At 33.9% G+C, this 15,736-nt stretch overlaps 3 protein-coding genes across 7 annotated transcripts in view; 2 read left to right on the top strand and 1 right to left on the bottom strand.

The window, feature by feature from the left end:
* The first annotated feature begins 31 nt into the window (after positions 1 to 31).
* LOC139098849 (aminopeptidase A-like) lies at positions 32 to 821 on the top strand. The gene has a single exon (XM_070651195.1). The coding sequence runs from the start codon at positions 119 to 121 to the stop codon at positions 719 to 721; it is 603 nt and encodes a 200-aa protein (XP_070507296.1). The 5' UTR covers positions 32 to 118; the 3' UTR covers positions 722 to 821.
* Positions 822 to 4,965: 4,144 nt separating this feature from the next.
* Positions 4,966 to 15,736, bottom strand: part of LOC139098766 (pyrokinin-1 receptor-like) — a 70,260-nt gene continuing 59,489 nt past the window's right edge. For 3 of the 5 annotated variants that reach the window (XM_070651072.1, XM_070651064.1, XM_070651080.1), the window contains 3 exons: positions 6,835 to 7,033; positions 6,550 to 6,773; positions 4,966 to 5,658 (listed from right to left, as the gene is read on the bottom strand). In XM_070651072.1, the coding sequence (XP_070507173.1) occupies positions 5,023 to 5,658; positions 6,550 to 6,773; positions 6,835 to 7,033 (1,059 nt within the window). In that variant the 3' untranslated portion in view covers positions 4,966 to 5,022. The remainder of the gene's footprint in view (positions 5,659 to 6,549; positions 6,774 to 6,834; positions 7,034 to 15,736) is intronic. The other 2 variants (XM_070651089.1, XM_070651096.1) reach the window with 2 other exon arrangements.
* LOC139098790 (sodium-coupled monocarboxylate transporter 1-like) lies at positions 11,234 to 14,765 on the top strand. Its single transcript, XM_070651108.1, has 5 exons — positions 11,234 to 11,565; positions 11,630 to 11,763; positions 13,035 to 13,118; positions 13,213 to 13,469; positions 13,528 to 14,765. Exons 1-5 carry the CDS (start codon positions 11,319 to 11,321, stop codon positions 14,549 to 14,551), a joined length of 1,746 nt encoding a protein of 581 aa, XP_070507209.1. The 5' UTR covers positions 11,234 to 11,318; the 3' UTR covers positions 14,552 to 14,765.

The raw sequence follows: 15,736 nt of genomic DNA, 5'->3' as shown, positions 1-15,736 counted from the left end.
AGGTTTTCAAATTTGAATTTTTAAAAACCGTTATATTCTAATTCAAATTTTTCTTCCATTTAGCTTGAACCGCATCACAATCCTCGACTTAGCATGCTCATTCGATCACAAAACAGCCATGGATGAAGTTGGAACAAGATTTGAAGCTTGGCTTAATGATGATCCAGTCAACAAGCGCCCACATCCAGATTTGAGATCTCTAATCTATTATTATGGAATGAAGTCTAAAGGAACTGAAGCTTATTGGAAGCAAATGTTTGAAATTTTCAAAACTGAAACAGACGCAAGTGAAAAATCAAAATTACAGTCAGGATTAGCAGCAATTCAAGATCAAGTCATATTGAGTCAATATATTGAAATTGCGTCAGCTAATGAGACTTACGTCCGTAAACAAGATTACTTTACATTATTATCATCAATATCCGGCAATCGAATTGGCGAGCCACTTGTATGGGATTATGTAAGAGCAAATTGGCCATACTTAGTTGAACGTTTTGGATTGAATGAGAGAAATTTGGGTAGAATGATTCCAACAGTCACAAGCAAGTTTGCCAAACAAATTAGATTACAAGAAATGAAAGACTTCTTCCGTGCATATCCAGAAGCTGGTGCTGGTGCTAATGCTAGAACGCAAGCACTTGAAAATATCGAAAATAACATCAAATGGTTGGCTAATAATAAGAACTCCGTTGGAGACTTCTTGCAGAGCCTTAATTTGTAAAAATATTTAATTGAAAAAAATTGTGAAAATAAAGTCCAGAATTTAATTTTTTCTACTTACTCTTCATTAAATGAAGATTTAGCTGAAAGCCATAATTAAACATTTTTTTTTTGTGTTTTTATTGTCTGTATGCATTCATATAAATCAATGAACTTTACAGGTAGATGAATCTAATCGTTATGGGCGTTCGTGTGAGTCAGTCAGATATAGCGCTTTGGCTAAAATTGTTCAGAATTCTGGAAACATCTCATAAACTGTCTAATCATTCATAAGTTGAGATGTCTGTAAATGTCAGACAAGGTATAGGATAGAATAAATTGTAGTGGGTAAGTAACAAGTAACTGACAATGAATTTAAGTAAATTTAATGAACTTTCTTGGATGATTGGCAAGCTTTATGAACTTTTTTTTATGTGCTGTATTCTAAAAGAGCAACAGCTTCCGTATTTTGTGTGCCTGATGCCGGTAATTAACCGTTTATTTCAATTTAAATTTTTAACCGTCAATTTAAATTTGAATTTTTAACCGCCAATTTAAATTTGAATTTTTAACCACTAAATTTAGTTTAAATTTGAATTTTTAGTCGTTAATCTCAATTTGAACTTTGAACCGTCAAATAATTGTCAAAATTGCGCTCTAAACCACACTGACCGCGTCTAGACACAGAAACGTAATAAATTACAGTAAACAAGTAAATTAACCAAGAAGAAGTATCTCAAAAATTATTATTAATTGGAAATTTATTGTGGAAATCTCTGACAGACTTAAAAATTAAGTTTTGTACATAATTCATCAAAAAAGCTTACTGTGTTATTAATTGAAAAGAAGAACTAAATTGAAGAGAATCTGATTTTGAATAGATAAACGGATTATACAGTTTTGACGTCAAACATTTGGACATAGACATCTAATCTATTTTAGAACAGCAAAGGAAGTATCACCATTCCATGAAGTGTTAAGTAAGTCATTCATGTCCTTAGTCTATTGAACCTGCAAACAATTAAATTTATTATTCATCTACCCTCTTCCAAATCATTCTGATGTAAAAGTTCTGAGCCTTTATATCTGCTTCAGGATAGGACTGAATTAAAGGACATTTTCATTTTACTCGCGTCTTCTTTCTCAATACTCAGTACGCATAAATGGAGAAAGCTCTTACTTGAGGCTTTGGATGTTGGAAAACAAACGGAAATAACAATTTTTATGACGTGATTTCAGAAAAATCGTCTAGTTATGACGTCCAACATTGAAATTTAAGGGTAATCGAGGTCGATAATTGACTCGTCATTCGTTAAGCATCACTAAAAGTTCAATTAAAAGACTCATTTCTGACATCAATTTGTTGTTTAATGATTCAATCATTAGACACAAGTTGATCCATCATAAACACATAACATTCGAGAAAATGTCTAGTGACGATTGTAACAATATGCTGTAATTTCAATAATGAGGCATCTTCGACCAATTAAATAAAACGTTCATTTGATTACGTTGTATGGCTGTGTCATCTCAATAAAATAGAATCATGTCAATGTGCATTGTATTCATTGTTATATGTCCATTGATTTGAGAATGTTATCGAAGTTTTTGTGTTGACCTTTATTGATTTTTCTGAGACAAAAGCATTAACTCGGAGTAGAACTAAATTCAATATTAAATGGAACTTCATTTTTTATTTGAACACTTAGCACCTGAGTAGCAAAAAAGTTTTTATTTTGGTGCTGTATTATGTTAAAGATCCCGAGCGACACAAAGAAGAAAATCGCTTAAGCTCTTTTGTTATACTCATATGGAAGTGGTCCATGCATCTGGATGCCACTGTAGAGCCAGTTTTTGCCAAGTGACATCCACGAATGAGATGATATTCATCCCGAGCAACATAAATGAAGGATATGGAACTGATTTCATAAGGCTGATATTCGGCCTTCACATGGAGGCTTCTTTCATACTTATGGACGATAGATGGATCCCATATGGTAGTTATTAGGATGATACACGAATGTTACTTTCATTTAATGTTAATAAAAATGCTCTAGCTTAGCCCTAAAGTCTCCATGCCAGACCCTTCTCTATTTGCATCGCTCGGGCTTCAATATATCGCTTGAAACACAAATCATAAAAATGCCTTCTTAAAACAATTTAAACGGAAAACTTCGTGGTTTTGAATTATTATTAAAATCTCTACAACCAGAACGTCAAATAAGGATTACTGTCAGAAGCTTCATAATTAATTGCAAAATTTTTTTAAATTCTAAATGTTTTATGTCTTGGAAAAACTTAAACATAGGAAATTGAATTTAAAATTTGTGAAGGAAAGGGAAGGAACATGTTGTGAATGGAACATTAAAAACACTTTCTATACATACAATCTACATACCGTCTCTTAAAGATTAAGAAAAGCATAAATAATAAATGCTAGTTAGCATAATAACCTTAAAGTATTTATGTCTGCTGTTTAAATTTTTGGCATACATACCGAGTCACACAATGGTGTCACGATGCCAACAGAATTACTTCGAGTTCTACCGTTAAGACGTCATTGGAGTGCTGCCATAGCAAACATGATGTGTTGTTCGGTGTACTTTATCTCGCGATCCTTAAAAATAAATAAATCTTACCAAAAATACGTCTGAAAATTAAAGTACAAAGGATGTCACTTTATTACCGTAGAATTGAGATTCATGACATTTTATTAGGCATACATAAATTTTCCCCAGCGCGCATTTAAATGTTTCAAGTCACACTCGCATGCAGCGAATTATAATATCTTTTTTTTAAAATATTCAGAAGGACATTGGTGTGGAAAAAGAAGACCTTAGCAATTGAATTTTTGAGTAAGAGATTATATGATGCATTTTATGGAAAGTTCAGTACGGGACGCTGAATCTACGAATTTTGACAGTTTTGACTATAGCTCTACCACTAAGGTCAGTGATGCCAATTCACCAACAAGGTTTTAGATATTGGAAATTGTTCTCAAAGTTCTAACACGGCAATCTGCCAAGCACTTTAAACAGTCCCGATAGCTTAGTGGGGAGAGTATACGACTAGAAATCGTAAAACAGTGGGTTCGATCCCCGATCAGAACTAGTTGTTAGGAAAGTGTTCTTATCTCTGCTATACAGTCAAGCCATAAGCAGAGGTCGAAGCCAATTTAAATTTGCCATACAGTTCCTCTAAGACCCAGAGAGGGTGTCACGAGATACATGAGTTGATTGAAATTAGTACGAAATGTTAAACTTCACAAGAACAAGCAGAAAAAATTATTGCAAATTTTAATCGAACTTGAGGAGCCAAAAAGCAGCAGTGGCGTAGTATTTAGTACGTTGGGCTACCGTTTTAATGACCCAGGTTCGATCCCAGGAAAAGTCTAGTCGGATTCGAGTGCTTTTTCGCTATCTCTAGTCACACCAACTCGGTTTGTGTATTCGGGACACATAAATTGTTTTATACCCTCGACCATGCAACTGTGCAGAGTTGGGGAAAGCAAAACGTCCATTAGGACAAAACAGTCATCACGACAAATCTGCGTCTTTAATAAGGCAAGCTCAAGTCGACTTCGAATTCTGTTATTAAGTATCAAAATGAAGTTTCGCATCTTGCTGTCATCGCACTGACGTAATGTCTTAGTAGTGTCCTAGTGACTTGATTGCCATGCACAGTGATTCCAACTATTTTCAGCCTATTGGAGCTTGATCCCTCAAATTTGTGCCAATCAAAACTTGGTTAAAACTACGTGGGTTTCTGTCCAATGTACCGGTTTGTTGCTATGAGCCGCATTTAGTGCGTGATTTCGGTCGTGTGTCAACTATCAAGATGTGTCTTGAAAGAAAAATGTTTTGATAGCTCGGGCTATTTTTCGTCAGAACCATAACCATTTAAAATATGTGGGTGAACAAAAGAACCCCATCAATATCAGACAGACAGATAAATCATGTAAATTAGCCCACTTTATTTTTATTAAGGAAATTGTGCTAAAAACGTGCCAAGACTTTTCAATGAAGCTTAAGAGACAAAAAAAAATCTTTTATAAAAAATTACCATACTTTGCGCATTTGATTCCCATCTCATGCCATTATCCAGACGAAGCCGGTAGTCATGCCGACGAACCTGCAAGGCGAAACCTAAACGCAAATAAGAAATGTCTTTTCATCCTTTTCAACATTCACAAAAATATATAATTTTCCAAAACATTTTATTTTTTATTATTTTTTTTATAAAAGGAAGGAACAACAAATGAGGAGATTTTTATTTTGTACTGACGACGACGTGAGAAGAGTATTAAACAAATGAGGTTTCATATCAAGATGGATTACTGTCGTTAGAATGTTTTATGATATTTCCATCATCATCTCGATGCTCTGGATGATATTCGGCATTCATAAATTCTTCATCAACCTCCCGAAGACTTGAATTTTTCTCAATAGCTGATGGCTCTAATGATGGTATAGCTGATATTTGTGGTATTCTATAGCCGTTAGGTATCTTATCGTCATCACCATATGATTTAATGATAAAAGCCTTTTGTGTGCATTTTTTAAGCTTCCTGGCAAATGAATTTAATCGACTCTCATTATTTTGATTATGCTGGCTCTTCAAACTGCCTGTTCGACTGATGGTCGTCGATGTCGTTTGTTGACTATATGAGAAATTGATTGGTTCAAATCGTACAACGGCATGATATGGGTGCTCCATCAAATACGGGATGCCATCTGTTCTGAAATTTCTTATTTCATCAATACTGGACACTTCTTTTATCTCTATAATTTCACTACCGCTATTGTTTCCTGATGGTATTATGAAATGATCACGATTAACATTAGCAACACGAGTCGGGTCAAGTGGTCCAAACTTCAATGTTAATGCACTGTAATTACTTCCCAGCTGTGACTTTCGTGTCGATGGTGTTCGACTTAGGCAATGGACGAAGAGTGTTAGCTGCGAATCATAAATTAGAGAAAAAGGAGAAAAGAAGTTTTTTTAGTTTAATCAGAAAATTAATTAACGTGAAATGAAATGTTTATGGGATGTACGCAAAATGTTTTCTTAATTAGTACGGAATTTTCGTTGAAAATTTGTTGGATAATAAATTAGTATTACGGATGCAGTGCTGCTGTTTTGGATGTTTTAATATGTGCATAGATATGGATATGTCTAGAGTGTGTATCAGGTACTCAGGAGCTTATTTAAGGGTTTAGGGTTCAATTTCAATTTAATTTCTTGAATTTAATCGAGTTTTTAAGATAAAAATCATATTAACGGGTTAAGGAAATTTAAAATTTGACGTACTAGATTTTATTTTGGTTTGTGTCTTAGCTAAATTAATGCGCAAAAATGTAAACAAAGTTAAAAATTAAAAGAAAGAGAAATATTAAAGTGATTGAATTGAATCAATTGAAGACTTTAAATCAGGAATCAGGATAATACAGAGTAAGTAATAAACAAAGTGCTGCAGAATATAAACAAGAAACCCGTCAAATCAGAAATACGATTCCTAATAGACAAAGAGACTGCTTTTAAATATCGCAATGACATTTCTGTACTATAGCTGCATGCTTTATCCCTGTTAGAGGATAGACTTCGTTAAAATCATTATCAAACCTATCTCAAACCATTCCTACTTCTCTGATTCCAATCACATATTGACAGTACCAGAGATATTTAGACTAAATCATTAATATCTCTTCATATTTAACCTAAATCTTTAAGCTCCAGATCACACATAGCTTCAAGTCGAATTACGTCTAACCCAGACATATTCCAACATGTGAACAACAACACTGATCAATATCATAACATTAAATTAAAATAAAAAAAACAAAGTCTTACCTTCGAGGCATTTCTGAACTTATGGCTCATTAGATTATAAAGAAATGGATTTATGCATGTTGACAGGAAGTAAGTTATACCGGATATATATGTTAGTGCCACATAGACTTTCATGAATGTATCGTCTAAACTCGATGACTTCTTCATAATTTTACCATAAATAGCCATAATCCTTTGTGAATGGAACGGCGCAAAACACAGGAAAAATGAAACAACAACAGCAACTGTAACAAAAAAGGATTTAATAGATGCTAATAAATTTATTGATATTATTTTGTGCCTTACTTAGCATCCGGACAACTCGTGTTTGTCCCTTAATACATCTTTGTGAATCACAGCCTTTTCCTTTGTTGTCATACAACATTTTACTCTTTCTCAACTTAAGTCCGATGAGAATATATAACACACAAATGACAGTCATTGGTACAATGAAGAACAAGAAGCTACTGACTTCAAAAGAATGCTCAAAAAATTGATTTTTTACCTGTAAAAAATAGAATAGAAAAAGTCTTGAAGTGAGCTTTTTTTACGAGTCATTAATTTTGTTTCAACAGCACAAAGTCATGTGCTTAACATGAGTAAAATAGAAAAAAGAATGTGATATGAATTTCAAGTTCTCATCGTTATTATTAATGTCAAGTCAAGCATGATGTGATAGATAGTTGAAAAAACAGAAGTGTGACTTTTTCCAGAAATTATCTCGAAGTAAGTATGTGACTTAAATACATTATCCTGATGAGATGGTGCAATGATATATTAAATCAGTCAATTTTTTGAGTAAGTGTAGACGTGGATGGATACAGATTGATACTTTTACCAGATTGGAACATCTTGAAATGATATTTCGACGACGAGGCGGCAGTATTCTTAGAATTAAGTGACAGTTACTTGAGAACTACAACCAAAAATATTTTGTTGTCGTGCTGCAACAATTCAAAATGTGCCGATCGGTTTAATACTAAGAACTCAAGTTGTCGAATATTTATCGAAAAATTTACTCAATTCTCAATGTTCGAGTACTGGAAAATTCCTTTTTCCGCATATAATTCAAGGCCCAGTAACAGTCAAGTCATTTTTCTATGCCTAAAATATTGTATGTTAGGTATTTTATGCAACATAATTCTGAATGTTATAAGAATTTTCATTTAACGATTTTTTGCAGTTCAATGTCATTAAATTCAAAGAAATTGTCATTGCTGGTATAGAAACACAAGTTTATCGCTCTTGGATGAAATCCATAAGGAAAACGACGACCAGCCGATTTTAAGCTTCAAAAGCAAACAGTGTTGAAAGAATGTCAGAACATTGTGTTGACAGACAATTTGTACAAATTAGGTAACCAAGCTAACAAAGAGTCAGATAGACAACAGGTATTTTACGGAAACCTAAGCTTAACATTGAAACAAAGTTGAAGTAAATGAGTAATTGGGGGCCATTGAGAGACTTGAGAGAATTTTTGCTCAGCGGTCAGCATTTGATAAGCAAAAAGTAGAGCTCGTCCAAAACCACAGGCCTGCAATATTGGGCTATACCTAATAGTTCGTTTAAGACTAGGCCTGCAATTTTCACAAATCTTAGCAAAAAGTAAGCCATAAAATTCAAATGAATTTAAAATTGTAAGAAAAATAACGGTTTAATTTGTTTTGAAAATTAACTGCCAAAACAAATTCAAATAATTAAGGGCTAAAAACACGTGTTTTTTTGTATGAAAAACTAATAATTGATAATTAAAGCATTTAATAAAAGTTCTAAGATACCAAACAATCAACAAGACTGTAAATCTATATTACAAAGCTAATGCTTCAAATCCGAGACCTCTAGGAAGTTTGGTTGCAGATAACTCCAACTCACATAGTCACCCAACCAGCCGATCAAAGTGAAATTTCAAACGTTTTCAAAGATTTCGTTGAGCTCTAAAATAGTGACCATTTAAATTTAATATGCTGTAAAACATTTTCAAATCGTAACATTGACATACAAAAATTATGCTTACATTTCATAATTAACTAAGTATTTTCGATAAATTGATAAGCTAGTAATATTAAATTAAGTCATGTGCTTTATAAGAATTCAAGTATGAGTTGTCATAACTATTTTTATTAATAACAATTAATCAGTCATTATGTAGTTATCGCCAATAATTGAATCATTTGTTACATTTAATTAATATCAAATTAAATTGCTTAAGCAGGCTTATTATCGTGAAATTATTATCAACTATATAGATTCTAATCAGTGACAAATCGATAAAGTATAATCAAATGATATTACTGTCACAATTGACATTTTATGATGCACGGCTCGGACTTTTTTTGTTGGATTTTCTCATGGTTAAGTGATAAAATTATGTGATTATAGGAAAGTGCTATTATGTTATTAAATTGTGAATGACTATCCATTAATGACGTCAATCATATTGCATAATGCTAGTGTGTGGCACTTTAGTATGTGACACTAGTGGCACTCTAGTATGTGACACTAGTGGCACTCTAGTATGTCACACTAGTGGCACTCTAGTATGTCACACTAGTGTCACTCTAGTATGTGACACTAGTGGCACTCTAGAATGTGACACTAGTGGCACTCTAGTATGTGTCACTCTGGTATGTGATATTAGTGACACTCTAGTATGTCACACTAGTATGTGACACTATGACACTCTATGTGACACTAATGACAGTGGCACTAGTGGCTAGTATGTGACACTAGTCTTATGTGACACTCTAGTATGTGCCGTCACTCTAGCATACTAATGGCACTCATGTGACACTGATTATAAATATCACATTGCCAGATTTAAATTTCACACCTATGAAAATTGTATGTTATTCATGTAAAGCCACCATATAATTTTCATTAAATGTCAAACTTCAAGTCCTAACTGCTTCAAATGAAATCAAATTTTACCTTTTGTTCACAAATCTGTATTATCTTGACACTTGATATTTATATCCGTCAACGGGCTTTAATACTTTGCGACTTATCTTGAATTCTTTGAAATTGATTCATTAATCAATTGAAAGTAAACATACTTAAGTGTTATTAGAAAGTCAATCAATGATAACAAGCATTGATTATCGCTGGAACGTGACAAAAATTATCAGGTCAAAATTATCAATTTGTCACCGAATGTTTGAAGTGTTGGAAAATGTAAAATTAATATGGAATGTAAGTGTAGATTACATCGCATAAGATGTCAAGTCATACTTCTTATCTCATCTGTTTTACGCACGTTGTGGTTTTCAATTATCTCTAGAAGTTTTACAAATTTTTAATCAGCCAGTTTTAAGGTTCAATCCAAGTTCATGTATAATTTTTGAAGTCCTGTTATTACTTACGCCGTTCAATGTCTAAAGATCGGTTCGTGTGTTATGTGTAGTTTTGAACAGATTTGGCAGGATTTTGGGAATCCATGATTAAATACCATTTTGAAATTTTTTACTTCATTACATTGATATTTAATTTTTTTGTTTCGGAACCAATAGTCTTCAACTTTCGGAGTCGCAGACTCTAGTGGAGACCTCTAAATTGTAGTCCTGATAACTCTGCTTTTGAGGTCTTTGGCACAAAATGTGTCTCCATTGCTGGGTACGAATATTCACAAGGATGTCCTGATATCTAGCTGTCGATAGAGTTAGTATTGCACTTGGTATCGGGAAATTGGCAAGTGAAAACCAGCGATAGAGTCAGCTTCAGGCGACTCCGTCATGGATAACAACTGATCTGTACGACCAGCGAAGTAAGAAGTAAATATGTAAGTAAGTCAGTACTGATATCTGAATGATTTTCTTGACGGAATCTTGCCTATCTGTCGTTCGATTACAATTAAAAACTGTTTAAAGGATGTGATTCAGTCAAATAGATTCCCAAATGGACAAAAATACGTTAAAAGCATGTTATTGTCCAGGCGAGTCGATGTGGCTTGGCGGCGGATTTGTTTAGTTGTGTACAACTTGACTGTTGCAATATCAAGTCTATGGGTTCGAAACTCGGTATGAGAAATTTTTCATGAGCTCTTTTTCGGATTCATATGCACTGTTTCAAACGTTCTTTTGCAGGTATCCACCGACAGATGTAAAGTAGTAGCTCTTGTAATTCATTTCCTTTTATGAGAATATCAATTTTAGCCTATTGAGCTGATCCCTAAATTACTACGTATAATGCTGTGTCAATAACATGACAAGTATTCATAAAATCAGCATACAATGCTTAATGATATAACAAAAGAAATTACCACAAGAAATCATCGATTCCTTCATCCACAATTTGAATAATACACAAACAGTCAATGACCCGTCTAGCATTTACGTTAATTTGTTTGTGTGCTAAGTTACAGACTTAATTGTTGACTGTTTTTGTTTGTCAATTTAACATAAAAATTTATTTAGTCTGAACTTTTTTGCATTTCCGAATGAGGAATTCCTTTGAATGAATTAAAACATTTCTAGTCGACAGATCCTTTTGTACTGTGTCGGTATTTTGAAAAAAAAATGTTTTTTTATAAATAATGGAAAAAGTAACCGCGGCATTTTTCAATTAAGTCTGTAAAGGCTGAGATTTGTTTGATTAGTGGAAACGTGAGAGATTGTAACGAAACTAAGCGTAAGATAATATAGAAACTCTCATAAATATTGATAAGAAGTTATTCCAGATTTAAAAAAAAATGTTTCAAGTTGTTCACTTTAATAAATCTCAGTTGTTAAGAACTGCTCGGAGTAAGCAGATGGTTTGTTCACTTCCTTAATCTAACTTAATATAGAAAGACAAAAATGGATGTGAATGAATTAAGCAAATCACTCCAAAAATTTGGATTACTGGATAAAATTGTGTTTGCTGCTATGTTGTGCAGCTGTTCCTTAGTTGGATTATATTTTGGAGTAAAAGACTATAGGAAGAAGAAATCAATAAAGACTGATCATGGGACACTTGACTTTCTTATGGGAGGTCGAAAGATGAAAGTATTTCCAGTCGCAATGTCTCTTATTGCTTCATTAGTATCAGGTGTCTTGCTATTAGGTACGATACTAAATTGAATAAATTTAAAGTCTTGTTTAATATGAAAAATCTAAATTTTTTGCAGGAGCTAGCACAGAGATTTATCTTTATGGTACGCAATATATCTACATTCTCATTGCCATCGTGATATCATCAGCAGCGCTTCATTTTATAATGATACCGATGTTTCATAAATTACAAATCATATCAGTCTATGAAGTAAGTAAGAATATTATATTTAGATAAGTGATTCTTATTCGGACTTAATCGATGGGTGTGCGTCTTTAAATGGTACACGAATAGTTCAATTTCTTGGTTAATCAACCCAGCTCGTGTGAATCGAAGATGATGCCGGATTCAAAACCGGTTGGTGTGAGTGTGAAATTGTGTGGGATTCAAACTAGTTCAGTATGCTTCTGGTATGATGACGGATTCAAATTAGCCCGGTTTGACACTAGCATGTTGCCGGACTCAAATATTGTTGGCGTAACTGTGCCAATGTGTCTTTTTTAAACCAGGCCGACGTGACTCCGGTACGGCAATGAATTCAAACCAGTGATCGGCGGTCAGCCTAACTGAGGTAATGTGTCTGATTCAATCCTGGATGGCTTGACTTCAGTTTGGAAATAGAATCAAAATAGGTCGCCGTGACTCTGCTATGGTGTCTGATTTAGACCAGCTCGAGGTGAATTTGGCATTATGCAAGATTTAAACCAGACTTGTGTGATTTTAGTATGGTGCCGGTTTCAAACCAAGTACTCATGAGTGATATTGTTACGGATTCAGAAATGATCGTAGTGGCTCTGGCATGGTGCCGGATCCAGACCAGGTCGGCGTGACTATGGAATCATACAGGATAAAGATTAAACTGATGTGATTCGAGGATTGTGTCGGAATCAAATCAAGCAGTCGTAACTATGCCATAGTGTTGAATTCAGAAAAGGTTGGTGTGACTCTGACATGACACCGGATTTCAGATCAGGCCTTAAACCGAATACGGATTCAAACCGATGCCAGAATCATGCCGGTTCCGGACCAATTTTTAAACGATTTGTGCTGTTCGAAGTAACTTAATGTTATCAACAACTGGTAAACATTTTTGCATAGTCATAGTCAGAGCTAGAGCTAGGGGCATTTGACGGGGAAAGTGGGAGGGCTTAATTCTTTTTGCATGGATTCCTTGTATGTAGAATTGGATGTAAGAATTGGATAGAATGTAAGGAAAAGGAAATTTGAGTCGTGGAGTCCACTGGAAGTGGAGGGTGGGCCCATATCAATCAAAACACCCCTGAGTCCAACAATTTAAGAATCACTAATCTATCATACCAAAAATGGATGAAATCAAAAATTGCTTGTGATTCCGGTTCACTTAAGTTTTATTGATAAACAAGACGTAAACTGCGAATCACAAGGACATAAGCATGTGTTGATTGACGTTGTAATACATAGATTAACTATATATATTGATTTACATATACTTCCATTTATAGTATTTGCAGCTGAGATTTGATAGAAATGTCAGACTTTTCGGTTCAATTATGTACATAATATCAACAGTACTGTGGCTGCCAATTGTACGTATCAACTCTTTAATGATTATTTTCTTTGCTTGCCTGCCTTATCTGTACTAATTAAATATTTGAAATATTTTTGTCTTGTTTACAAAAGATGCTTTATGTTCCTGCATTGGCATTTAATCAAATGACGGGTATTAGCATTCATATGATAACGCCACTTGTTGTCGCAATTTGTATATTTTATACATGCTTGGGCGGTCTTAAAGCTGTTGTCTGGACAGATGTCGTTCAGATAACAATCATGTATGGTACATTGCTTCTTATAGCAATCAAAGGTACAATAAACGTGGGCGGAATATCTGAAGTATTTGAGAAGAACATCGAGAGTGGCAGATTTGAAGCACCTGAGTAAGTAATCTGTTTCCTTTAGACAAGCTACATAACAAACATTTTCGAAATTATCTAGTATGCGTTTAGATCCAACAATACGTCACACATTCTTGACATTGGTTATTGGCGGTTCAATTCTGTATACATCACATAATGCATTAAACCAAAATATGATCCAACGCTATTTATCATTAAAGTCTGTGAAGGCTGCACGTACAAGTAACATGATTTATGTTATTGGAATGATTATAATAATACTACTTTGTTGTTATAACGGACTTCTTCTATACGCAACATACAGTGAATGTGATCCACTGCAAACAAAGCTAGCAAAAGCTAAAGATCAAATGCTGCCGTTACTAGTCATGCAAACATTCAAGGATATACCCGGTCTATCAGGTGTCTTTATTGCTGGTATATTTTCAGCTGCTTTAAGTTCCATCTCAACAGGACTCAATTCATCGGCATGCGTTGTTCTCGAAGATTTCTTTAAGCCATTCCGTAAAGAGAAAATGTCAGAAAAAATGTGCACAGTTGTGACAAGAGGGACAGTTATAATACTCGGAAGTATTGCCATAGCACTTGTCTATATTGTACAACACATGGGAACAATACTTCAACTTACTTTAAGTGTACCGACAGCTTGTTTTGGTCCATTATTTGGCGTTTATATTATTGGATTTTTCATACCATGGATCAATAAGCGTGCAACCCTTATAGCAAGCATTGTTGGATTTATCACAATGATGTTTTTTGTATTAAAAGTTCAAGCTGAAATGGCACTCGGTTATTTGAAATTTACTACCAAGCCCATGTCAATAGAACATTGTGACTATAATTTTACAGCACCAGTATTGACAATGTCGAGTTTGGTGGAAGAAAAGCAAATCACAGTGCCTACTATTTATCAAATATCTTATCTTTATTATACCATAATTGGCACACTTCTAGTTATTTTAGTCGCATTACTATTAAGCTTTCCATTTGGTTTTGAGGATGTAAATAAAATCGATCAACGGCTGTTGGCACCGTTTGTACGTCGACGACTTCAAAAATCAAATCCAAATCCAAATCCTGATATTTTTATGACATCGAAATAGAAGAAGGCGTGATAAAGTTTTATAGCTTATTTGCATAATATTTTTTGAGTCCATAATGTTAAATGAATTTATTATTTGTTTAGATTCAGTTATTTAAGACTTTTATTGATATTTAAAAAGTTATTAAGCAATTTAAAAAATTTTATTTATAGCACTAAAGTGATATTTTTATGTTTAAATAGACACCGTTTTTGAGTTTTAATTAATTATTTGATTAATAGTTTAGTTGTTCAATGTTTTCTTGATTAATATTTTACTATCCCGAGAGACACAAATGAAGAAGGATCTGCCAAGAAGCTGTTAAAGCATCAAATCGAAGTCGTGTCCATGTGACATGTCTTATGTCATATAACTGTCTAATGCCATATACCATATGCATATCATATGGCTGTCAAATGCATTATGAATGTCAAATGCCATATGGCGGTAAAATGTCATATGGTTGTCTAATGTCTAATGTCATATGGCTGTATATGGCTGTCTAATGCCATATGGTTGTATATGGCTGTCTAATGGCATATGGCTGCATATGACTGTCTAATGCCAAATACAATATGAATGTCTGTGAATGTCTATGAATGGCTACTAAATTTCATACGACTGCCAAATGATTTATGGCTGTCAATTGCCATAGGACTGAAAAATGCCATATTGCTGTCAAATGCCCATATGGAAGCCATATCCAATATTGATGCGGCCAAATGGCAGCCATATGAATGCCACATGGACACGACTTCCATTGCCACATGGAAATAATAAAAAAGCTTTAGTATAGCTTTAAAAGCTCTGTAACGGAGTCTTCTTCATTTTCGTCGCTCTGGTATTTGCTGTTCATAGAACCTTCAGAAATTACGTAACGCTTAGGAGGAAGGTAGAGGGTGGAAGTTACGATTTGTATCATAGTACAAATGCCGGCTCTTGATTCTGTTTTTAAGCATTTTGTACGGCCTTAAAAATACTATTTTTAACATTACAAAACTTTTAAATCTTCCATCAAGCTTTTATTGACACACTAATAGACAGGTTTAAAATTACTTTGCCGATACATATCTTAAAGGCATTCTAAACAATAAACAACGAATTTAGACTTTACAAAGCTTTATTGAATATAACAAATCAATCGTAAAGTTTCCACCCTTTCGTCTTTATTTGACTTTTCTTTGATGATTATGTCTGGTGATACAG

The sequence above is a fragment of the Chironomus tepperi genome, unplaced genomic scaffold (genome assembly GCF_022539635.2).
Source record: "Chironomus tepperi strain 1889 unplaced genomic scaffold, CSIRO-AGI_Ctep_v1 contig_37, whole genome shotgun sequence".
Taxonomy (NCBI): domain Eukaryota; kingdom Metazoa; phylum Arthropoda; class Insecta; order Diptera; family Chironomidae; genus Chironomus; species Chironomus tepperi.
This window is presented reverse-complemented; position numbering and strand designations above follow the sequence as displayed.